The sequence below is a fragment of the Dicentrarchus labrax genome, unplaced genomic scaffold (genome assembly GCF_905237075.1).
Source record: "Dicentrarchus labrax unplaced genomic scaffold, dlabrax2021, whole genome shotgun sequence".
Classification (NCBI taxonomy): Eukaryota; Metazoa; Chordata; class Actinopteri; family Moronidae; genus Dicentrarchus; species Dicentrarchus labrax.
This window is the reverse complement of record NW_026136709.1, coordinates 11,597,325-11,623,487: the sequence shown is the minus strand read 5'-3', so window position 1 is coordinate 11,623,487 and position 26,163 is coordinate 11,597,325. Positions and strand designations below refer to the sequence as shown.

General features: G+C 40.9%; 1 protein-coding gene across 6 annotated transcripts in view; it reads left to right on the top strand.

The window, feature by feature from the left end:
- The window catches only part of myripb (myosin VIIA and Rab interacting protein b), a 114,983-nt gene that overhangs the window by 46,262 nt on the left and 42,558 nt on the right, over positions 1–26,163 (top strand). For all 6 annotated transcript variants that reach the window (XM_051410547.1, XM_051410546.1, XM_051410545.1 and 3 more), the window contains one exon: positions 6,845–7,066. In XM_051410547.1, coding sequence (XP_051266507.1) covers positions 6,845–7,066 — 222 coding nt within the window. The remainder of the gene's footprint in view (positions 1–6,844; positions 7,067–26,163) is intronic.

Here is a 26,163-nt window from a genome sequence, read left to right as displayed (position 1 = left end):
GCCATTCTCATTGCTTTTTTCACCCAGCAGCAGATAAGAATTCTTCCAGCTCTAATGCACACAGGGTGTACAAAGATAAAAACGCACTAATGCACAAGTAACACACACTCACAGGCACGAGCACACAATGGAGTGTGTTAATATGTCACTTCAGGCCGAATAACAGCAGGAAAGGATCCCTGTGTGCAGACTTTAGCTGACTACACACACACACACACACACACACACACACACACACACACACACACACATAGATCTACACAGAAATAGGAAAGCAACTTGAAATTGCCCACTTTCAATTAAAAGCACCTTAAGCTCTTGGAAAGCCTTCGATCAATTCACAATTACCAAGTGCGTTTAGCTACTGTACACTTGAAAATGCACATCGACCCAGATCAATAAAAACACACATGAACACACGTACACACAACATATACACACTCCTATCAGCCAGGTGTGCTCCTCTCTGCTCCAGGGCTCTATGATTTACTGGTGTAATGGTGAACAGTAGATGCTGGTGTTGTGGGTTCCCACTGCAGCAGGGGGATCAAAGCACTGATTAAAGTCTATCTGGTGTACTGTATGCTCATTTTCTCCAGGATCCTATTCTCAGCTTTACTAACACTCTATTACTCTGACAAAGCTCCCTCTCTTTTCCACAGATATCTCCTCTTTTTATTCTTAAATATAGTGTATGGCTCTGTATATGAATACATATCCCTACCATGCTGACAATGTACAGTGTTTCACCATGTGCAGTGTAAAAAACACTTTAACAACACCCTGTGTGGTGTTAAACAGGATTCGATTTATACCATTTCAGATTTTTATAGCCCCTCACTGTTTGCTCAATAATTGCTTCCCATTCCTTATGCACAGAGGTGGATGACACTACTCTCTAAGGTTATTTGGTGCATCGCAATTTTAATTTGAAGATGCTAATAAAGTTATAATGTCATGATTGTTATTCTGATGCTCATTAGTCATTCTTTGCTTACAAGTTAAGCTAATTGCTTCCCCAGAAATAGCTTCTTTTTTTTTTACCATCTTAATATGGCCCATGATTTCTGTTGTGACAGCCTTGTCTACTCAGTGATGAATACTCTCATACTATCGACTTTTCAGAGATTCTGCCTGTGCTTCAGGAATGGAAATGTTTTGCTGTTTTACAACAAATCACCTAATCATGAACCACATGCATCATATTGGTGTTGTTTAAGAGTTCTTGTAGTTTGTAGTTTAAGTGGATATAGACAACTTTGTTTCTTATTATAAAGTAAATGTTGATTACACAGTGTAATGACTATAGAATAATGACACCATCTGCATTTATATTGGTTCCCTGTAAGCCTCACTTTCACTAGTCTGTCTGCGACTGGGGACAATATTTACTGGGAGAAAGGTTTGATTTACAAGACTTAAACTAAATCCCATTGTTTCTCCTAATGTTTTATTATAACTTTAACATTAACAACACCAACCCCTGCCGTAGTTACTTGGTTTTTGAAGCAATAATGTTCAAACTATGTTATTACTGCGCAATGCACATCATTAAAATAGCGTATGCCTGTACCATTTAAATTTACCTTCTTCAATAAAGATGCTTCTTTCGTCACAAACTGGTGCTGATCATTTCTTCACGGAGCAAAGCTCTGAGGAAAACAGAAAGTGATCGGTTGTTTTTTCCAACAGCAGCACAAGCAATAATTCAACTTGGAAGCCAAGGGCTACTATAAGCCACCAGAAGGTTGAATTGGTCCCTATGAATACCAAACAATAAGATTACATATTCTAAACACAATAGTGTTTACTTTGCACCTAGGCTGATTCACCACATTGCTAGGTGGTGTAACTCTTAAGCACCACACTGAGCAGGAGAACAGCTGGTGAGAGGGCTATACATCATTAAAAAAAATGCGTTTGTTTTCTCGCCAGGCTGCCTCTGGACCTCGAAATGCCATTATCTTGATTATAAATCTGGCCATAACATTAATTCAACTTCATACTTAAGCCCAACTCTGTCTGTTTTTCGGCTGAAAGAGTAAAATGGAAAGGAAGGAGCAGGAAAAACGAGGGGGGGTCTAAAAAATAACTATATTAATAGGCCGCTAGCAGAAAGAGAGAGTGAGAAGGAGAGCAGGGCAGACTTTGATGGGAAATGAGAGATGAGAGAGAAATGAGTTAATAGATCTTCAGCACAAATAATATTTGCCAGTAGTGACAGACTGTCAGAAGTACACTGCATATCATTAAATCCACATCTGTTGTCCTGATTTTAAATTAGAAAATGAATTGGTATTCAGCTGTGTTCCCTCTTTTCCCCTCGTAAACCCACTGTACCCTCGATACACATAGGCTGCAGTCACTTATTTGCATAATCAATAGTTTTTAATTCAGGAGTTTGGGTTCTTGTAAACTTTCAGCACCCGAAGAACTTTGTTGTGGTTCTTAATTTGTCCAGAGCTAAAGCAATAGATCATGTTGACATTATTGCCAGACCTGAGTTATTAATTGTCTAATAAACATGTTCAACTCCACGAGGCGGCATACTGGGGATGTTGTACTGTGCAGGTGCACATTTGATGTTCAAAGCTTTTATTATGTTTCAAAATGGCTGCTTAACCTTGCACTGTATACTTGTAAAGCATTTAGCAGATTGAGAGGAGAGAAAATTGGCTCTGATGTGTGGTTAATCACAATTTTTTCGTCGTCCTCACTTTCCCTCTGTGTTCAAACTGCAGACATGTCCCAATACTTGACAGTTCGATTGAAATTATGTTGAATTTTCTTGTTTCAAATCAGTGTAGCAGTTCTGCCCACAGGAGCACAGATATCGATTAGGTGCCAAACTGGTAAAATAGCTTGTAGGTAAAAGTTGAATACAGCAGAAATGACGAGTTGATTAATCTATTAGTTGATTGATAGGAAATTAATCTTCAATATTTCAAGCTAAAATGCAGAACATTCTCATTTTAGTGCTTTTACAATGTGAGGATTCGCTGCTTTGCTCTGTTCTATCATTGTGTATTTAATTTCTTTGAATTTCAGACTGCTGGTCAGCCAAAACATACAACTTTAATGTGTCACCTTGGGCTCTGAGAAACTATAATGGGCTTTTTGGACTATTTTCTGACATTTTATTTATAAAACAATTGATTTATTAATCCATAAAATAATTAACAGATTAATTGATGGTGCAAATAATTATTGCAACCTTAAAGTAAGTTTCCAAAATGTATTCTCAGAATTTCAATGCGTATATTGAACAAGTTACATTTAATTGAATAACCAACCTTGAATAAATCAAAATGTGTGGTTTTGCCTTGACTTGAAGCTTAAAGTCTGAATGTCTATGAGTCTATATGAATCACTTGATAGGAAAGGTACATAAGCCAACACCAAGCGTTCACTAGTTTACTAAGTGGGGGTTGGAGGGGGCGGCAATTACCGCCTTTGGTGCCCCCGTGTTCGAAAAACACAGCAAAAGTGTCCTCTTGGATGCCCCTATGGTGACAAAACATGATTAACTGCCCTCTAGGGTGCCTTTCCTGCAGACAAAGTTGTTTTTCCATAAATGTATTACAGTTTTCTGTGTGCTGGTGCCCTTTTTTCACTCCTGCCCCTCAAACAGTCTGAGTACGCCACTGCGTGTGTGTGTGTGTGTGTGTGTGTGTGTGTGAGTGTGTGTGAGAGAGAGAGAGAGAGAGAGAGAGAGAGAGAGAGAGAGAGAGAGAGAGAGAGAGAGTCTGTTGTTACTGCTTTTCTCTTTAGAATTAAACTGTCTGTGTCCATAATGCCTCCCTCGTTCACTCATTCACTACTTCTAGATAGTCAGCAGTTTACTCTTTAGTGAGCAGTAATTTAAGATTTCAGACACTTATGAATTATCATAAAACAATGCACTACAATGAGTGCACAGCATTAGTTAATTCATGCATCATCTAGAAATTAGTGTACATGCCATGGACACTACTTTTTTTCTTCCATTGTGGGATTTGGATGGCAGTATATAGTGCATATATTTTAACCACGGACATTCAAAGAAGTAGTTAGTAGTTTAGTAAGTCATTTTGGACATAGCTCTTTGACTTTAACACAGAATGCTCTTTCAAATGCAAACATCTTGCCACATACACAAATGTGCCAGTGCTTCAAGAGTCTAGTTCTGTCAGTGTGAACTAACTTACTGACTTAAATGTTGTATGTGAAATGCACTCTTCGTTAAAAAAGGACTCCATCTTGGCTTAAAAGCTGATTGTTTAGACTTCATAGCTGAGAAAACGACCTTATTGCAAGGTCCATTTAGTATCTTAGCTTAGCATTCAGTAGCATATTTGCTGTCATAATTCGAATATACCTCTAAGTGAATCTCTAACTGGTAAGATTTAGTAGTTTAACCATATATGGTTGTTAACATTGTAAATGTATGTAACTCAAAGGGGCACTTTGTTAATATCAAAGAGTGACTACTGTTAGTTCTTATGAGCTAATTGTACCTCACTGACACCTGAATGACCCACATGTCTCTACAGTCATGGCTGCTAGATGAGCACAGGTTTTCCTGTCTCATTAACAGATATGTGAGTTAATGCGAAGGGACGCCAGGCATGACCAACCCCCCCATGTCCTTGGATATATATGTACATTCGCCCACTCATTTAATTAAACGGCCAGAGCTAGCCACCATAACCGGGCTGTTCATTAAACCCGTATCACAGACACAGGAGGCAGAATGGAACCTGATCTTAATCAGAACTGAAGGAAATGATTTCCAGTCAACGGCTTCTTCGTGTTATTAAAATATAAATGTATGCATCAGATATTTAGCTTTCTCTGTTTTGGCTGTATATGTTTTGTGAAACAGATGCTAAAGCTCAGACAAGAAGAGTTTATGTTGCTTGGAGGTTTGTTTAAATTGTCTTAATTTGTTTGGGGGGGAGGGGGTCAACATTTCCCAGCAGCCTTGAGTATGCAGGATATAAAACCCCCTTTTGATGATCTTGTATATAACCGTGGGTTTGTCAGTATCCACATATACGTATGCCAACCTCTGCCCTTCAAGCCTCACCCCACCCACCCCGCCCATTCTCACATGACACTGTATATGAAATGGTTTGTTAATATGCTGCATCTAATGATGCATATGAAAAGCAATCAGTGGAGCAGCGGAGGATGTGCTTGAGGAGCAACGTTAATAACTTAGGGAAGCGAGAGATTGCAATAGCCCCCGCTGGCTCCACAGACACACATACAGTACACATATTACACACGAGAAATTCACAATATGCTGCATTCAGCACTCAGTTTTGCCATACACGTAATTTTCCATGTATGGAATGATGGTTTAGATGATGTTGGGATGCCTATACACACATTTTGTACATAGAGGGGTGTTTCCGTGTATTTTATGTGTGCTTTGCAGTTTTCACAGACACATGTGGGTTGACTTGTTCTCTCACTATATTATATATATTTTTTGTGCCTATGTTTTGCAGATATCTGTACCTCTGCTCTGTGGGAGCAGTGTACGCTATAACCTGGCCGTGCGTAGTGTATAGAAGAGCAGCTTAAATAATTTACTCGCCGCCCATTCGAGCTGAACGCACTTTCACACCTTCCCAGCAGCAACAGCTCGATCTCTCCTTCTGAGCCCCCATTCACGCCTAATGACAACTGATGGGTGATAGTGTAAACATGGACAAATGTGTTACTTAAGCTACCCTCCTCTATGTGTATTATTTTAAATATAATTGACACAAGTGCAATATGTACTGATGATAAAAGGTTTATGATATAAATGCAAAATATTACATAATTTATTGTGGCCTCTGCCGGTGGTGCATTGCTCAGTCAGCACAAATCCTACAGAGGAAAAACCCATGTGCATAATTTATGTGAACAGTTGAGTACAGGCAAAGCTGCTTTGCTGGTTAAAACACTGATTAACAACTTATATTATGCAGTCTGTCTTTTTCTCATCAGTCATTTGATATCAAAACCCTACTCGATTACTTGGTTAAATGGTTGAATTCATATAAAATGATGCACAATTAGTTGTATGCAGCTGTTGGAATGTCAATGTCAGCTGTGGCTTTGGATTTTATTAGATTTTTAAACAAGCTTTGGTCAAGCATTTCAGTCTATAATCCTAATAGTTCATTAGTATGAACAATTCTCTGAGGCGTTAAGATTAGTGAGACTGTGCTGCTCTTAACTGCTCCTTCATTGCTGTAGTTTGAAACTGTAATTTTTGGACTGAGCCCAAGCAGTCCTCCAGTATGACTGTGGGGGCTTTTCATTGATGCTGCTTTTCTCTCAGGCTTGTTTTGTGTGCGTTGGACCTTCAACTTAGCGCTATTTATGCCAATTTATTTTCATCATCCTTGTCCTCGTAGCGCCCATGCCTTAGTTACCAGAGATACAATGCTTCTTACATTTGCGGCTGTAGAGGACGTGCTCTCTTCAGCTGTGTTTTGACTGATGTGGGCAAACAAGGCATGACAGGTCCTCCCAAATTGAAATGTCAGCCATCACGTTAATTCCCCAGAATCAGTGTAAGAGAAAGTGGGAGAGAGAGGGGGAGAGAGAAAAGGGGAGCGCACAAGTGTTTTCACCAAACCCATGACCCCTTCTGCCCTCCTCCCTTATTGTTTTAATTCCCCCCCACACCTTTTTTAATTTTCCATTTACCACAGCGTCTCCAATTATTCCGCATCGCCGTCCTCCACCGCTTTCACGTTCTACCTCTCGACCAGGCGCTCACCACCCTCTCACTCTCTCTCCCCCTCCCCTTCCTGTCTTCTCTCTCTCTCTCTCTCTCTCTCTCTCTCTCTCTCGGTTTCAGTGAGATGAAGCAGGAGCTGGCGGAGGAAGGCAGCAGATGCTCCATCCTCTCCAAGCAGCACCGCTTCAACGAGCACTGCTGTATCCGCTGCTGCGCGCCCTTCACCTTCCTGCTCAACCCCAAGCGCCTGTGCCTGGACTGCCAGTACAACGTCTGCAAGACCTGCTGCACCTACAGCAAGAGGGACAAAGCTTGGCTCTGCTCTGCATGCCAGAAGGGCAGGTTAGTGTTTTCACACACATTCACTCACACACACACACACACACACACACACACACACACGCACCGGCGGCAGAAAGGGGGGAGATTAGAGTAACGACAGAGGAATGAATGGGGACGAGAGAAGCTGTGAATTGGTAAATTGGAGGACACTAAAGTAGGGGGGAATTTGGAGGGAAAGAAATGAATTGGAGGTATTTATGGGGGGGAGTGTTGAGGGAATATGGGCACTGAAGGAGACAGATGTAAGAGGAAAAGTGAATGGATGAGAGGGAACACAGGACTTTGATTGAGTCAGTGCTGCAAGGATGGGTGTTGTTAGGATTTTGTTTGATTTATGTTTTAGACATCCAGCTCTTAATTTCTAATGGAAAATAACTGTTTTCAGTTTTGTTTCCCTGGCTTGTTAACATCCCTGGTAGTTGTACAGCAAAGGAGGGAGAAGATGGGGCTATTAAGGCAGACGGTAATGAAAAGGGGAATAGAAGAGGGGAGGAAATTGAGGGAAATGTGTCTGCTGGGGTGAAAAGACAATATGAACATAGACACAGAAAGATGCAGACACAGCCGACTGGGCAGGGGAGATTAATAATCATGTATGTATCAGATTTTTTTCAAATATTTCTGAACATACAACTTCAATATCTCGTGGGGAATTCTTTTTTTTCTCAATCTTTTTTCATCTGCTTGTTTTGAATCCCCTGATCACAGAGCTGCTTACGAACTCAAAAGTCAGGGTTTTAGAGAAAAGAAGAAGAGAACGTACATTTATGATTCATAGAACAAGAGAAAACAATCTGCCGATCAGGAGAGGCAGGGGAACGTGCTACAAGCTGGTTGTACTTGGATTTTCATGAGTGTTATAGAGCTGTGTGTGTGCATGTGTGTGTGTATCTGTTATGACTGTTTAGGGATGCATGTCTGTCCAAAGCCTTGGGAGTTGTTCTAGTGCCCAGACTCACAATTTGTTGAATATTAAGATCTATCTGTCTGGGCAGGAAGGGTGGGATGTTGGAAATACTATAACACTGGAGTGTGTGAGTCAGTCGATGGATTCATAGCAAAATCAGTTGTGAGCTTGGAATATTAGATACGAATATGCACAATATTTATACATATGACTGTAATGTGTCTTTTTTAGCGTCTATACGTGACATTTCCATTGCTTTTAGTCAGATGTTTTTTTTCCCACCTGAGCTTCTGCTTTTGATGCTACTGTCTCTCAAAAAATATACAATATGATACTCCACAGGTCCTTGGGTGTGATTTAGTACCTTTATTGTAATATTTATGGTGCAGTATCACAAGGAAGACAGCAAAAAGACAGATGCAGGTGTGTCTGCGGTTCATTGTGGTTTTTCTGCCTGCTTGTGTGTGTTAAGGTGGAGGGGGACAGGATTGCAGAGCACGACAAAGCTGTCCAAAAATGTCTTGCCCTCCACTTGGCCTTATTTCTTCCCCTCAGTCCTCCAGCGCCATCTCTTTTTGCCTTTCATTGATTTTCGCTGCACGGTGTATTGAGTTAGACCCGCTGCCCCGAGTCCTGGTGTGTGAGGCAGGAGGGAGGAGGAGGGAGCAGGAGAGACAGCGAAGAGGAGGAGGAGGGAAAGGGATGATGGCAGTCAAAAGAGGTGGCAAGGTTTGCATCGATCATCTCTTCCCCTCACACTCTCCTCCGTTCCTTTCTCTCTCTCTCTCTGTGCATCTCTGCCCGGGGCTCAGTAATGTTCTCATTAGAGGTTTAGACTGAGTCACAGATGGGCCTGATGTCACAACATTACCGTCTACCCGCTACATATAAATACAGCACTTTTCATTAGCGCATTAAAAGGGCTTAAATCTGGTTTTAGCATGAATTACTCTCTCTCCGGGTGGAGTCGTGTCATTTGGAACAGTGATTTACAGCTTGCACGAGTGATGAGCTTGAGGCTAAAGGGGCCCCAAACATTATTTTGAAAATAGCTATTAGGGTACTGTTGGAGTGGATGATTGCAAAAAATAAAGGCATTGATTTCATGCTAAGTAGACTGTAACTGTTGGGAAATCATTCATAGCATGAAGGGATGCTCTCTAAAAGAGTCATTGTGGAGTAAATACAATGCTAATTGATTTATTTGTCATTCTTCTTGTCATTTGCAATATTTTGCAAAGAATACATAAAGTGAAATACAGCAGTCTCAGTCAAGTCAAGTCACAAGTTGTATTATATTCATTTATAATAAATCAGTGTAAATCAGTATCTTCTCCTCCTCAATGTCAGCATTTTGGCTCTTCTTGAACCATTGGAATTCTGCTGAATCTAAATGCAAAATCAATTCGCGAAAGGGAACAGACCGCCAAATGGTCTCACTCGCATGCACCGGCTGTCCATCAACATTCACAGTGGTGCGGCCACGCTGCTCACAAGCGCAATCCGTCTAGGGAAAGCAGATTTGTAATCATTGCACACATGGTCACACTCAGATGCTAAAGTCACCCACTCACACATGGATGCACATAAGAATGTAATGAATGAATATACATCCGGCCAGACACATGCCTGCCAGCAAACATGACATGCGAGCACATACATCTATATGGACATGGTGATTAATTGGTTGAATTTTTCATTTTTTTTCTCAATTGATATGAGATGCTTGCGTGCTGATGACAGATTGTGTATAAAAAGATAAGTGAAAGTGAATCAGCAGTATTGTCATAACACCTGCCTAGTCTTTTAAAACACACACTCATGCTCATACACATGCACCAAACACAGCTTTCTCTCCTGAGCAAGTGGGACAAGCATGACCAGTTACAGTCTGGTAGAATTAACAGCATCCTCAGCCCACGGTACACAACCAACACACACACACACACACATACACACACACTCATACACATACCTACTACACACCAGTGGTTCCGATGAGAGAAGTCAAAACATTTTTAGTGGAAAATGAAAAGTACATTTTTGTACTTGTTTTGGCTCCACACCCAAAGCAGTGGGGAAAATGTTGAAGTTGAGACCAGGAGATGAAGGTCAAGAGAGAAAGAAAGAAAGAGGGGGGGAGGGCAGGAGGATGAAAATTACATTAAAAGAAAGAACGATAGAGGAGGAAAGTGCTTGTCCCAATTATCCGAGAGAGAAAATGCTATTAAAATTTCCTCTTTTTTTATTATTACATTGAACAGCTCCTCCTGCTTTTTCCCCCTGCTTCTCCCTGTATTCTGTATTTCCCTCTCACTGCCTTATAATTCTTTGGTCCTGTCCTCTTTTATATTCTTACACTCTCTCTCTGTCACATCGCGCCCCTCTTTCTACCTGATGAAGTCTCCATTAACCACATTTACATTTGAGCTACTGCACCGCTCTGCGCTGCTCTATACAGTCCTCAGGCCAGAGAATAATGTACGTATATAAACTGTGTGTGCACGCGTGTGTATGTGAGTGTGTGTATACACTCACAGAAGTAGCAATACACTAAAGTGACAAACTGTTCTTACCATTTTATGCCTTTCATAATCTCATCCGAAAGCATGGAGATTATGGCATCTGCTGCAGACCTATGCTGTACTGTATATATGTGCACAAACATACACACACAAATAGGAGAGGCTTACACACTAGCACATGCACATTGTATATCCAAGTGCGCACACAAGCACACACCCTTACCAGGCTTTTTAATTCAGTTGAATTACATTGTTTTTGCATTAGATTCCTTTTAAAATATTTTAATCAGTGTGACTTAATTCTCCATGCATGGGAGCACATCATCATGCTGTGGATAGGTGTGTGCAATGCAAACAGTCTGTGAATACACATGCCAACACAAACACATAGCCACACACACCTCTCTATCCACATAAACACAGACATGCACACACACTTTTGCAGTTATAATGCGACATTAACAGTCTGTCGTTTTTTAAATGTGAGTCTGAGCGAGCTCTGGCACTGTCATGGTGGTGTAACCACGTAGCTGACAGACAGCTGCGCACACAGTTCACATTTAATTATTTGGTTGGTTCTTTGTGATGGGGCTGCCTTCTTTTAAAGGCCAAGCAGAAGCTGATCGGCTTGGTGGCCTCAGGACATAAGCTAACAAGCACGTACAAACAGTCCTAGTTTAGTACTGTAATATTTATTTAAGATGTGACCACACAAATGCACAATTATAGATATCAAGATATCAATTGATTGTTACAGTAGCAGCTCCTGTCGCTGTGTCAGAGATTGTAAATACAGGAAGTCTTGCACTTTTTTTCACCTGTAAGGAGTGAATGGAGTTTTTTTTTTTTTTTTAACCATATCAACAAGATTCACATGTCACCAGACAAGCTGCTAATGACAATGTTCTGCATCATTCATGACCACAGAGATGTACCAGTTCTTTTTCTAGTGTTTGCATCTGCAACTATGGATTTTTTATCTTCTGCAACAGTACATATCTAGCTTTCCATTGATTTAATAACTGACATTTGACATATTGAGGCTATTTTTTCCCTGTTTCCACCCCGTCTTCATTTAACTGATTAATATTGTAGATGTTTCATTGCTTGAATGACTCTACGTGTGGCTGCGTGCTGCTGCTCTGTTGTTGTCCACAAAATGTATCCTTTTATGGGAAATAGATCCCATAACTCTTAAACTGATTTTCTTAAACAGGCTGACAAAGCCAGAATCCTTTTTGTGTACTATAACAAGTTGAGTTATGTATTGTTTTTGTAAAGTTTCTGCCACATTTGCATGTTAATACACAGCCCTGAGAGGCAGGAAATGAACTTAGTGACCTTTTCCTTGATCTGCAGTGCTTCTATGACCCTTCACTTGTCTTCTGTTCCATTCACCTGCTTTCATATTAAGACCCCCATGCAAAATGGTGCATTTATGTGTAGTTGTGTGGACATGAATATTTATTTTAACATCTCAAAATGATCCCACAACAATAGGAGTCAGTGTGTGTTTATAAAGACACCAGTGCTCTAAACTCCATGAACTCTCCCTTGCTGCTGCCAGACAAGCACCTGCGGCTAGGAGAGGCACAGAGTCATAGTGTGATCTTTTTCCGTCCTCCTTGTAGGGGTATTTTTATCAGTGCGGGTGAGCAAGACTAGTCTTAGACAGGGAGGGTCTGCCCTACAGCACCATGCTGCAGATGAATACACCGCCACCAATGTCTCAGCTTTAATAAGGCATTTACATGTCTGTGTCTGTTTGCATCTTGCTGCTTGTTTGTCGGGTTTCTCTAGCAGCTGAACAATAGATTGCAGGACTTATTCTTACATGTTTTTCCACTAAAGAGCCAAAACAGCAGGCTGCAAGCCTCAGTAGATGAAGAATGGAAGTCTCCCATCTCATTCGTCACACTGTGGCGCTATCAATTTGCACTGTGGAACTTTTAAATCACCAGCCATATTTTATGCTACAGTCATAGCTACCTACATGTAAATGTGCTCAGGATTCATAAAGAACTATTTCATTCCAAACAGCACTCACAATTGCCTAAATCGGATGCCTGAACATTCCCATACTTAATACGCAGGAAGCTTTTCATCAATTGAAAGATTTTAGAGAACGCAGAGTGCAGCTGAACCAACTTGCAAACCCCTCATCTCTATGAGCTGCAGGCACAGGAAGGAGAGCCACTAATCACCCTCTCTCCTTCCATCTCCCCCTCTTCTATCCCTCCGTTGTGGCCTTGTCCCGTGTCCAACCCAGCTGACGCAGGAGCCACCAGTCGATCGTAACTCTTGATGGTGATTTGCACTTTATAGACACACTGTTGGGCACAGCAGCAGACACACACACTCACACAGACTCTCGCAAGTTGCACACACATAGCGCGCTGGTGATTTAGGTTCAAACACTTCCTTGTGGTCCTGACTTTCTATTTTCGGTCTCATTCATTGAAATATAGCCCTAATTCAGAAATCGTGCTTGAATTTTAATAATGCAATTTGTGCAAGAGTTTCTTTTAAAAATAATTACTGCTGAGTTTGTCAGCCTTGAAGCAATCTCAGTGTGTGTGCAGTGTGTTTCTGTGTGTGTCTATGCTGTATGAGTGTGTGTGTATTCCTGCATTATAACTGCTCCCCATTGTGTGACCCCTTGTGTCACATGAAAGTGTTTTCTCTGCAGGGGTTGAGTTTCTTTAGCAGGTGATAAATCACTGAGTTCCAGGTAAACATGTGAGTACAACACAGAGATAGACCTTGAATGTTCCCTCTTAATTGGGTGTGTTCATTTCTGTCACTCATGTGAATACTGTTATTTTGTGTTAGTTTGAATATATTGCTCTGAGTCATTAACGTCTCTCTGACTTCACTTGTCTGCCTCCAGCTGCCCGGCCTCCTCCGTGTGTGTGTGTGTGTGTGTGTGTGTGTGTGTGTGTGTGTGTGTGTGTGTGTGTGTGTGTGTGTGTGTGTGTGTGTGTGTGTGTGTGTGTGTAGGTGGGTGAGACTGAATCAGTCACACCTCAGATCTGAGCACGACTCCAGGTCCAGTTGTGAACCCAGATACAGTGACGTGTACCTGCAGGTTTGTTTGGGTAACTCGTCTTTTCGTGACTGAGGAAACAGGGCTGCCACGCTGGAGCGCTCCACGTGAATGGGGTCATTTGTGGCTCACAGTGCAGGTGATTGGAAATCTCATGATTCCTAAATCGGTTTATGCTGTAAGTTGGCTAGTGGCTCAGAACAGGAGCTAAAGCCCTTGTTGTTTTTATTGTGGGTTAGTGGGATTGGTGACAGAAACTGTTTGCCACCAAAAACACTTGTAGTGGCCTAACACCCAGTAATGCTGCTTTATACTGTAGTTGTATGTCTGTCCTGTGTGTGTTGCATTCATGGGTCAAAATCTCATTTTGCTTTGAGCCTAATTCCTTTCTACATGGGTGGTGTTAGTGAGTGCCAGAGAGTTGAGAAAGTTACAGGATCATATTTGGTAAAGTTTATTGTCTCTATAATTGACAACTCCTTCATTTAGGTGAATTATATTTTTATATATATTTGTTTTGACTGCTTATTTCCTCACACATTTAATTCCCCTAAAACAAAAAGTCAACTGTTAATGGTTAACCAGCTGGGAGGCTGATGTTACTAGCCATTGCAGTCTGTGCATTTAGCGCCACCACACCTGGACCCTTGAGAGACAGCTAATGCCAGCTATAGACATATATAGATATGTGTGGCGAACAAAGCGCTGAGCTGAGCAGGAGCTATTAATGACTCAGCAAGTGTTGAAATAACATGAATGAAAAGGACCCTCTAGTGGGAATCAGGTTAACTAGCTTCTACTTTATGAGTGGAAACTAGTTAGCCAAGCTTGCTTGCTTCCAGTATCCGAGTGAAATACAAACACAATGGGTTCTTCAGAGTTTTGAATGTTGTAAAGGGACAGATGTCTTAAATCAACACTTGTGGGGTTTTACAGGGCTATGACGGGCTGCGGTTAGTTAATAGGCCCTTATATGTCAGTCAGCTGCTGCCGTGCAAATCACCCAACCAGAGGCCTGGACACAATTTTTTTTGTCCTCTTTTGAAAAATGGGGAAACAGGCACAATCACTGTGGAATCATTATAGTTTATATTTCCTTAAATCAAGCCAAATATGTTCTCCAGAAGGGTTAAAGCAGATTTATTTGCCACTATTGTTCTGTTGATCCAGCGCTGATGCACAACCGCTGGTAAAGAACATAAGTCAGTTATGTTTCAATCATGGCATCTAAGGTAATGACTTTTAATCCATCTGCAAACATTTACAAAGGAAAAGCCCTGTAGTTCTGTAACCACAGCGCACTGATTTACTCAAATAGAAAATGTAATGTCTGTATTGAATCTCTATTCGAGTCCTCCCCTCCCCGCACACTATTGGCTCTGGACTACAGCGGCTGGTTGCTGCAGATGTGATCTATCAAAAACATCTCCAGCGTGGGAGTAGTGTCTCATATCCTGGTAGGCTGGCAGTAGAGCATGTGAGCTGCATATGACGGTAGATGAAGTGGATCTCTGCTTTCTGATGAAGAAGTTTAAGTCTGTGAGTTATGTCTTTCACTGCACTTTAAGATCACTTTTTTTGATTTTGTCTTCCTCATTTTCTCCGTATGACTTTGGCCTGAAATGATAGAAACCTCTCAAAGATGCTGGATGTAAATAATTCTTTCTTCTCCTTCTCTAACTTCACCCCTCACTTATTCTCTCACTCTCTTGCGCCTTCATCTCCCCCTCAGGCAGATCACACTGTCTGATCTCCTGCCACAGTGAACTCTCTGTAGCATAAAAGAAATAAGATATTGGCACCGCAGGATTTTCATACTCATTGCACATTCCTCGCCTGTCAGCCCAAGAGCCCCTTTCAATGAAAGTGAAATATTAGTAAAAGAGAAATATTTTTTCCGATATCCTAGAACTGCTATTTCCATTTATACTGTTAAGATATTAACTTCAGTCAACAACAGTTTTGTCAAACAGTCACACGTTACATTAACATTTACATAACATCAGGAAATGTTTACGTTGACTTAAAAATTAGACACTTATATGTTTACAGTGAGTTAATGATAAAGGATTAGTTTATTCTACTAAATTCCTGTATGATGTTTTACAGTGTACCAGAACACAGAGAGGATGGTTCATGTTAAATACAGAGTTGGCCAGATGTGGCTAATCTGAACAGACATGGATTATTTCTCAAAACCGTAGAACTACAAATACTCATAATCATCGCACATTGTGATGAAGTCACGGATCAAAAGTACATTTGGAGCATACGTTATTGAACATTACTCATAACTCACCAGCAAGTTCAGAGTGATGATGGGGCCTGAGGTAGGCACAGTTCTCACGTTCATTCATGTGGACCAGGTCAGGATTTCTGGAGGCTGGAGTGTGCTACCAGAATAATTATATGAGACATTTTTGGCTACATGTTTTTAAATGTAGAGAGAGACCTGTCTTCCAATATAATACAGACCACATAAAAACTTTTCATGTACATATGTTACTTTGTAGAAGGTGAAGACAAATGAATAGGCAATGAGATGGTTGGGACTACAAATTTAAAAGGCTTTTGAAATAGTATGAAACAGCTAAAAATGTCCTAATTTTTATTCATAGTTAAAGGAATATTGAAACTATTATTAATAGTTTTGTATGGTTTATCAATTAGGTAATTGACATCTAACAACTGAAAGTATTGTTCCTTGCACACTCAACCTCAAGGCTGGCTGGTATCCACCAATTGTCTTTGAAGCATACACACATGCATGCTGAGAAATATAATACGCACATCTCACACACATGAAATGTGTGGGCCTGATGTTCTGGGAAATACAGCCACTGTAAATGAATAACAATTAGCTGAATATGCTAATGTTAGTATCCCACTTCCCCTGTATTACTGGAGTTCTGATGGGACTTCAGATGGTGTGTATGTACACACCCTTATTGCTTTCTCTCTCTCTCTCTCTCTCTCTCTCTCTCTCTCTCTCTCTCTCTCTCTCTCTCTCTCTGCTGCATATCAGTGGTTGTGCATCGCTCCAGGCCTCTGTCTCATTGCACCTCCTCTCCCATTTTTCAGCACTTTAAATGAGGCTTAGCCGGTGCTTCGCTGCAGAGCTGACTGCACTCCACTCACCTTGTTTAGTCATGATTTCCCACCTGAGCGAGGAGTGCTGTTTGATCTCATTTGTTTAAAATCATCTGATGTTATTAATTCTGCACCTCCTGGGCTTCTGGGACTAGCGGGTTGGTGCTGGCTCCCTGGATGCTCGTCTGCTTGGCCCTGTGGTCAGCTCTGAGAGTGCAGTCGGCATTCTTGCCTAAGCCCTGCTATATATTATAACTAATATTATAAATAATAGTGCTTTCTGTCATTTGTTGTGGTTGTTTAGCTTACAATGTGCTTTTTTTTCTCAGTTAATTAATTAACTGTAGTTAATCAATTTATTTATAAAATCTTCATAGAACCATCTGTTGGTGGAGTGAAAACAGAACTGATACGGAAAATATTTACCATAATTGGAGACAGGTGTTGATTGGCTCTCTCTCTCTCATGATATGTATATTCAAGCAGGAGGGGATTCATTTCTCACACTATGTTGCTGTTGATCTTCATGCCTTCCAGTCAAGCATAAGCCTTGTATCAGACTCTTCAGCCATATTTGCTGTGAACCTGTTTCTGGTGCAGAGGATGATAACATGCAGAAAGTTATAGATTTCTGCTTTAATTTATTCTGCAAAAATTGTGCGCACTATAAAAGGATACAGTTTACTTTTAACAAATATGGACAGTTCAATGTTAAGCTGTTGGCAGTTGAAATACCACATGACATCTTGCAGCAGGTAGAGTGGCCCGGAGCAACCAAAACAACTAGGGAAAAATAAGAATCTCCCTCCCTTCCCTCCCTCTCTCCCTGCCTCCCTTCCTCTGTCTCTGTGTCTTTTGGGCTATTTGTTCAGAGCAGCAGCAGAGGATCTCGGGTGATGCTGTCTGATTCAAACAGGATCAAAGCAGCCGTTCATATCAGGGCTGCCAATGGGAGGGATATCAAAGCGGCAAGCATACACACATGCACACAAAATGAGGCACTGTGTGTGCATCGTGCATGAGAGCTCACAAGAGCACACATATGCACAAATGCACCACTCAAAGTCTTATCTCTTCTTGTGGTCATTTTTTCACAGAAGAAAACAAAGTTTCGGAGGCCGCGGCATAGAGCCAAGACATTTTGTGTGCAGGGAATAATTGTTGGTGGTCTGAATAGAGCACAAATGTGAGCGTCAAACACTAACTGACTTAATCTAATGCTTCTTACCATTTACAATGTATAGGTTAAAGTACCCACCATCTGCTGACGTCTTCTCTCTTTTATTCAAACTAAACAATTAAAAAACAAATAATAATCCCACTGGAATTAAGGATTATTGATGATGGAAATGGATGGATAATATAGGTTATTTCTGGACCTTTTATTTTATTGGTTGAGCAGTCTTCCTTTGCAATGCAAGATTACATGAAAGACACAATAAATAACATATGTAACAAGCCATTAATTTGTGTACAGTGTCATTGTGTCAAGCGTATTTGTTCTCACCTGCAGAGGTGAGCTGTGGAAGCCCTGCAGGTTCTGCCGTGGCTGCCTGAGTTGTAGATTCATGTATTTTGAATGAAGGTCTCTGAATATATCTTCCTGTGCCTCCCTCTCACTCACTCTTTCACTCTCTCACTGTCTGTCGCTCTCTCGTTCTGTATCTCTGCTCTTTACTCTGCGGCAGTGCATTTCTCCACTCGTCTTCAGCTGAGATCATTTTTTACGCCACCAAACAGCCGCAGGATGCACATATCCACACTCTGTTTCTGTTTACTTCAACACTATCTGAAGCGTACACATCTTGGTTAAATTGGTTCAAGTAAACACTTTTTCCACCCTGAGTGAGTGAGTGAGTGAGTGAGTTTGATATCCACTGCCTCAAATATCAGATTGCCTGCCTACCTGCAGAGGACACACACACATGTGACGTAATGGCCTCCACCTGGAGTCACTGCCTCAAATTCCTGCAGGTAGATAAACACACATACCTCTGCTGACTACAAGCGCATTCCTACACACACACACAAATGCTCATGCACATACACACGCACACACACATGCTTATGCACACCCTGTCTTAGACACACGCGGATGTAACACAACATGTAGGACAAAGTAACAGCTGCAAAAAGCATATTTAAACATGAACAGACACAGGAATTTGAGTACAAAGACAAACTGAAACAAACAGAGAGACAGACAAAGACACAAGGGGACAAACAAGAAATGAAAAGAAGAAATGAGGCTGAGTGTAAGCTAAACACGTTTTTGGTTAAACTCTCCATGCACACAAATCCCTCTCCTCACCACCTCCACATGCCACAACACACAGCATTTCGCCTTGATCCTGCATTTGTTGTGGTTTTGCAGTGTAGTGGTATGGAGGAAATGGCTTTTGGGCAGCAGTCTGATTTCTAAGTCAAGTGCAATTAATTAGTTTGTCTCACCATTGTCTACATTTACACCCTCTATGTTGCTGTGGGCCGTAGAGAGGACCACCTCCTTCAAGATTAATTTAACTGTATACTCATGCATTGACATTCCTCCCTGTAAGTTGCGCTTCAGTTTGTCTATCCTTACAATGACAGTGAATGAGAACATACATTTAAGTGATGTTTTCTTTCAGTTAGTGGGGCAGCAGTCACAGCCAGCTGTAGCTGTGCTACATAAACCAACAAAAGAAAATGAAGCAGAAAACATACATTATTTTGTGACTTGTGCCCTGTGGAGTTTTCTTGTAAACGAGCTAAAGTTATGTTTACAATCAGTGTTAATCAATAAAACACATTGGGCCTCATGCATGAATCATTCATTTGCACTGATTTGATCAATTGTGCGTGAGTACAGTTTAAGGAACTTTTGTGGCATTCATCTATACTCGCATACTTCCTGTTTGTTAAAATTTAAGAGTGCCCTAGACCACATGTAAGTCAATATCCATAAAAGCCAACTCGCTTTTTGTGCTGTGAAATATTAATAATGATGATGAAAACAAAATTTACTTTATAAAAACACAGCTGAAAAATTATTTAGTTACTCACATTCTTCATAACCTGTGTGCCTTTCTGGAGCCTCAACTAAGATCGGAGACAAATCTCACCACCTCATCTGCAAATACTCAGTTTCCTGGCTACTGGGACCTTCCAGAGAAAGACTGGTGATAGGTAATGCATCCCAGCCACTGTTAGTATACTCTCCCCAAAGTTCTCCAGGATATCATCCAGTCAACACTACAGTACATTCGGTTTCCATATACCACTGCTCAGCAGACTCAGATAAACTGACTCATGTGCACTTCAATAGAAAACTATTCCCTTCAATCAGTGTCCAAATAATATGTGACGCACAGAATCGCATCTAGAACGTGGTGGCCCGCTGGCTGCGGGGGAGCATACTACCTGGCAGCACCTGATTGCACCCGACAGAGAAACCTCTCCAATGATGGCTCCAATGCACTCATCCATGTCTGTTAAAAAACTTTTTTTCATTTTGCTGCCCTTATCTGACATTTCCTTTCTGTTTCTTTTGTCTGAGTTTAACGTTACCTGTCAAATGTCAGTAGCTTGTTGGCTTTGCACACGGCACTTAACTTGGCTTACTTGGCTGTCAGCGCACGTTTCATGAATCCAACATAGGATTTACTTTTTTTTCTCTTATTGCTTTGTGCAAGAAATATAAGAGAAACGTAAGAAAACATCCATGCATGAGGCCCGGTGTGTGTATCCTTTAACAAAGTGCATATCCTTTCTTATAAAACATTTGCAAAGCCAAGTTTTGAAATATATTAAATCCAGTATCATTTACATCCATATTTGCTAGCTTGCAGTTGTTTTCTTCGCTGCTTTTGCTACTGGTACATTGCAGCATATCTTTCATGCTTGCATAACCTTTTAAACATTAGAAGGGTGTGAAACCATTGGCAAGATTTTGTACCATGGCACTCATGTGCACACTTGCATATGCGTCCTCATGTACAAGATAAACCAAACAGGGACCCACTCTTAGAACAACTGCACTACTAGAGGTCACAAACTCCACAGGCTACCTTTAATCTCCAATGTGAAGAAGAAAAGAAAAAAGAAAAACAATAGTGGCACAGTATAACTGTACCATATTCAGCTGAATATGATTTCAAGCCTGTTACACACACCTCTGTATCTTCAGGTGGGTCTTTAGTTCCTTTCCGACATGCACCTCAATTACTGAATGTGATGACAATTGTACATGTTGGTCTCATGGCTGAATAAGCACCTGAGTCACTAAAAGTTGCGACAGCAGTCTAACTGGGTCAGACTTAGTAACATTTCTAACACTTTTAACGTCTGAATTGAATGTCATCATGTTAACATAAAGGCTACAGCAGCACATGGTTAAATATGCACAGAGAGAGATTAAATGCATGCCTTGGTAACAGCACAGTAATTTATCACTTAAAAGTCCACTGTCAGTGTGTAGGATTTTGTGGCATTTAGTAGTGTAGTTGCAGATCGCAACTCTCCATCGCTTCAGCCTCCCCTTCCAAGCACAAAGGAAAAACTACGGTGGCCGTGAAACATGCAAAAAATGTAAATGCCCCATATTTAGATCCAGTGTTTGGTTTGTCCATTCTGGGCAAGAAAGATGGCAGTTCAACATGCCAGCCTCCATGAAAGGTGATCCTCAGAGTCTTTAGATAAAAACATCTCATTCTATTTTAACAAAAACATTAGGATGCTTACATTCAGGTGATTACATATGAATGAATGAAAATGTACCAATGAGTATTATATTCCATTACTGGCAATAGATCCTTCTAAATGTTTCACACTGGACCTTTAAGTGTCATCTCTAATGCACAAAAAAAATTATTATTAAACCACAACACACTGTGCCCCTCTAAATATTACATTTCAGTCAATGACACCTTACTTCTTGCCTGTTGTGTGAAGCACTTTGGACTGCAACTTTAATGAAAGGTGCATGAAGTTTATTATAATCATTACTATTATTGTTATTCTATCCTGGTGCGCTGGTGAACATTATGAAAAAGGCATCTAATAAATTATACAATTGATGAGTGAGAAATTAGGGCAAATCAGACCAAGTGTCCCTCATGCTGACAATTGTCATTAATTAACACTTCACAGCAAAAAGTTTTAAAATCTGTTCTGTTCTCAAGCAAGTTATGCTTCTGTGAGAGAACAGAAAACACTTCTTCCTTCATGCATCACTTTAACTGCTTCTTCTCATGCATCAGATGCCAAATATCACATTGCAGATCTTTCATTGTGGTCATGTTGTGTCTGAATGAATCCATGTGAACATTAATGTAAAAGCCTGAATGACAAACAGCCGTACTTTAACCAATGAAGCCAACTGTTTTATGTATTCCATGTTTTATATTTCCAGTATGTGACATCAGCAGCAGCAGCAGCCTGTCTTTCCATACATTGGCCTCCCCAATCTCTTCCAGTATTGACTTTGTCCTCAGATGGAGAAGATCACCTTGATGTCTGCACTGATCACATTCAGAGGTCACTGATAATGATCAAAACAATTTCTACTGAGAGGCAGAAAGAGAAGGTGTCTGTACGCCCCCGCCTTCCACCCTCCACCTACCCCGGCTTCATGGCTTCAATTACTCAGTGTGACGGCATTTGTATGAATAATGCAGTGGTCCCCATGCGTTGGCCTGGAGTACAATGTACGCATGTGTGTGCATACTTACATGAAAGAGAGAGGGCAAAGGTTCTTATGAATGATCAAAGCCCAGCTGGAATAAGAACAGCAGCAATGCAGAAGCTGAAACAGCAGTCTGGTCATCCAAATGAGCTTAATCACTGAACTCATACATCCCCCTCAACATGTAACCCCATGTGATCTTTGTACTCAGCTGTCATTATTATCCAGCATTTCTATGTTTAATAGTGTTTACAGCTGAGCATTTTTTTTGCCCTGGGATGTTTTTGCTTCAGGCTCCTTTGATGCTGTTGAGGGATGTTTTATCCTAATGAGGCTTACATGGGTAATTAAAAGACTACATAAAAATGTACGGTAGATTAAAAAATTATAATCCAACTGCTTGCTGGAATAGTTTGAAGGCCAAAATGTGTCCACTCACACTGTGATACATTCTTTCCAGGGTGGTATTGCCATCAATAAGTCATGCAGGGTAAAGTTGACTGTCACAGGGGCCATCGGTTGATGGATGGAGCTGTATTTCGTCTATATGGCATCCATCTCCGCATGCAATCTGTTATCCTCGCTCCTATTCCACACCATCACCCTTCTCCAAGATACAGTCCTCTCATATGAGCTCTAGCCTGATTATACCTGGTATCCATCTGTGCATGACCACACTGTTACAGTCTGACCCCTCTCGCCAACTAATATAAGTTAGACATCAGGTTCTGATGGGAAATAAATGCTCAGAGACATGAATGAAGTGATGAAAAAATTACAAAAAGTGTAAAGAGGGATCAATACAAAGCCTACACTGACTTTTAATGTTATTTCAGACCAAAGTAAAAGGCAGTGGGAGATTTCTCCTCTCCTGTTGGTGAGCCATTCCCCTCTCAATCCCTCCATCTGTCTCTGTCACCACAAAATCAGCGATGGCACAGAGAAAAACACAACGCTGTAAATGGGAAAGGACGGATGAGTAAGAGAGAGGAGATGAATGTGTGTGTGCCTGTGCGTGTATGTGCATGCATCTGGTGTGTGTTTTGTTTGTGATCTGTGTGCCGAGCATCAATGATTCATCGTCATCCGTCTCCCACGCCCTGTCTGCCAGACTGAGTCGGGAGAGTGCTGTTTGCTCTGTACCAGCGTGTGTTTTATATTGGAGCTCAAGGTACGGTCACATTTGCCGTCGGTCCAATGAAACTGCCCCGCACTCAGCACCGCAAAAAGGACGCAGTGCCATAGGTCTGATGGAGGTTATGAAAAAATATTGAGCAGAGCGACTGAAAACTGTAAACATTCTGTGAGAGTAATGCAGCAGTTTGTAGTCTAGTGTAGTGTAATTGACAAAACATGGTGATGGCACGCCACAAGAATAATTATCCTTCCATTTTCAAACCCAACATGCATCGACACAACACTTCTTTTGGCCGAACTGTGCAAATCTGCAAGTTTACAGTGCAGGGATATTAAAGGACTGCACTCCATTGTTAAGGGAAGGTTTAAAACTGCTAGAAATAAGATGTCCCAGTATTTACAATGGTCTATTAGTTCTGTGTTTTTGTTTATTGTCCATAGCTGAATGTTTTTTTCTAAAATTATCTCCAACTTTGTTTAACTGAAAGTTCAAATTCGTCACATCATGAGAGCATTTTTGGGTCCTCTTGCATGTTCACTTAATCTGGAAGTTAAGCAGTGTTCAGTTTTGCCTATGTTATCAACATTACAGCCAGGATATCTAAAGTAATATTCAACTTTTAAAATTAAAAAGTGTAGGATCTTTACTGAATATGAAATATTAAGTCTTCTTGCAGTTTGATCTTTTTTAATTTGGATTTGTTCTCCCAGTTTTCTAGTAAAGAATCCATTTTGGTGTTACTAGAAGGATTTTCTGTGGATAATTGTTTAATTTTTCATTGGATCTTAAGACTAAGCCAGGAGGTGCTGCTGAACCCAAGTCACTGCGCCAATATAGCTAAACCACGTGCTTTTTTCCCTGCCAAAGAGTTAGATTTTGCCATCCATCACTATCTGATCTGGTAGAGTGGGATTTACAGTTATTTTCAACTCACACCAGTTGCTGAATTGCTCTCTAGTTGCCAGAATACCTGCTGTTGTGTGTTGGTGTTAGTCATGGTGAGATTTTGTTTAGGAAGTGCACAAACAGTCTATTCAACATGTAATTGTTAAACGTGTGCATGCCAATCTACATTTTGACCTTGGTAAACAAACTTAAAACATGTTTTACATTAACTCAACTCAACTGTATTTATACATTTTTTACTTTTTAACAGTTGATTTAAAGTGCTTTACAGCACACACAGAGGACAACATAACAAAGAAAAGAGACAAAACACGAGAAGAAAATGTGAAACCCCAGTTTGGCCTCCCCACAAAGTTCCTAAACCTGCTCCTGATTACATTACAAACATAATTGAAGTGCTGAATTTATAGATCAAAAGCTACATTTTGTGTGACAATGTCACTGTCACAATCATTTTGGGATTGATAGCATGTTTATTCCCGTTTGTGGTTGTGTTTGGATCACAAATTGGGTCAATAAACAGGAAACAGGGTTAGCATCTCACCAAAGAGCTGGAGAAAGAGAGAAGCTGACTGAGCAGTTGCAGTGACAAAAACACACCCATCAGCAAGAACTTGAGGCTGATAAAGTTTCACGCTGAGAGTGGATCAGGAGCTGATCCAGGGGCTGGGGATAAGCAGGATGTCCTCTGTCGAGAGTTCAAGAGCCTGAAAACAAGACTGGAGGAACTAGTCTCAACCAACCTCAAGCTTACCACCAAGCTTAAGACTAAGGAAGAGGTCAGTCAGGTCTAGAGAGAAATTACCCAGCTGAAGGAAGAGTACTTCACTGCTTTAAAAACTCTGTCAAGAGCTGGAAGTCTCTGAAAAGAAGCTCCCAGAGAAAATAAAGAAGCGCTCAGTCTGGGAAAGAGGAAGAGGAATAAGGAGAAGCCAAGACCAACTAAGACCCCTTCACCTTCCACCAACAGCTGTATTTCCTGCTGAGCAGCACAGTGGCCCAGTGGGTAGCCTCACACACATTCTGTGTGGAGTCTTCACATTCCTCCTCGTGTCAGTGTGGGTTTCCTCCGAGTGCTTTGGTTTCCTCCCGCACTCCAAAGACATGAAACTCAGGTGAATTGTACACAGTCTAAATTGCCCCCAATAAAAAATGTCAATGAAAATGTTTCAAAATAAAAGTTCTGCTAGTGTAGCTGTGTTTTAAAGTAGTTGTAAAGTTAAGTGGTATTACTCACAACACTGAATGATCAATGTTTAAGGACAGCAGGGTTTTTGGGAAAACAGCGCAACAGAACAAAGAAAGGAGACAAACACAAGAGAAAATAAAGCAAGCCAGCACGACTCCTCATCAAGTTGACCTCAACCATTTCGTCAGGTTGCAGTGATCACCATGCTTCCCTCTCTCTTCTGACTGTTTGTGTCCTAGTGCTCATTTAATATAAGTGGTCACTTGGTCTTTTGCACGGATGTTGCTGAATGTAAATGTTGCTCTCTTACCAAAGAGAGCGTAAGCATTTCTTGGTCCATTAAAAATGTACATTTGTGTCCTAGCTGAGCATGGCCAACACGCAGCTAGCCTGAAAGCTACGGCATCATGCAATCTGCACTTCCATATGTCTGCACAATCCGAAAGGCTTTGACTTTTTCTGCGGCCAGCATAAGGGCCATCCTTCAATCACTTAATTTCTGTTGGAGAAATTTGTGTTCAATTTCCAGCTGGGTTTTTTCTCCAGTTATTTAAAATAATGTTATATGCTTTGAGTGCATGATATATCTGTAAACATATTTACATTATAAACACAAGAGGGAAAAAGAAGA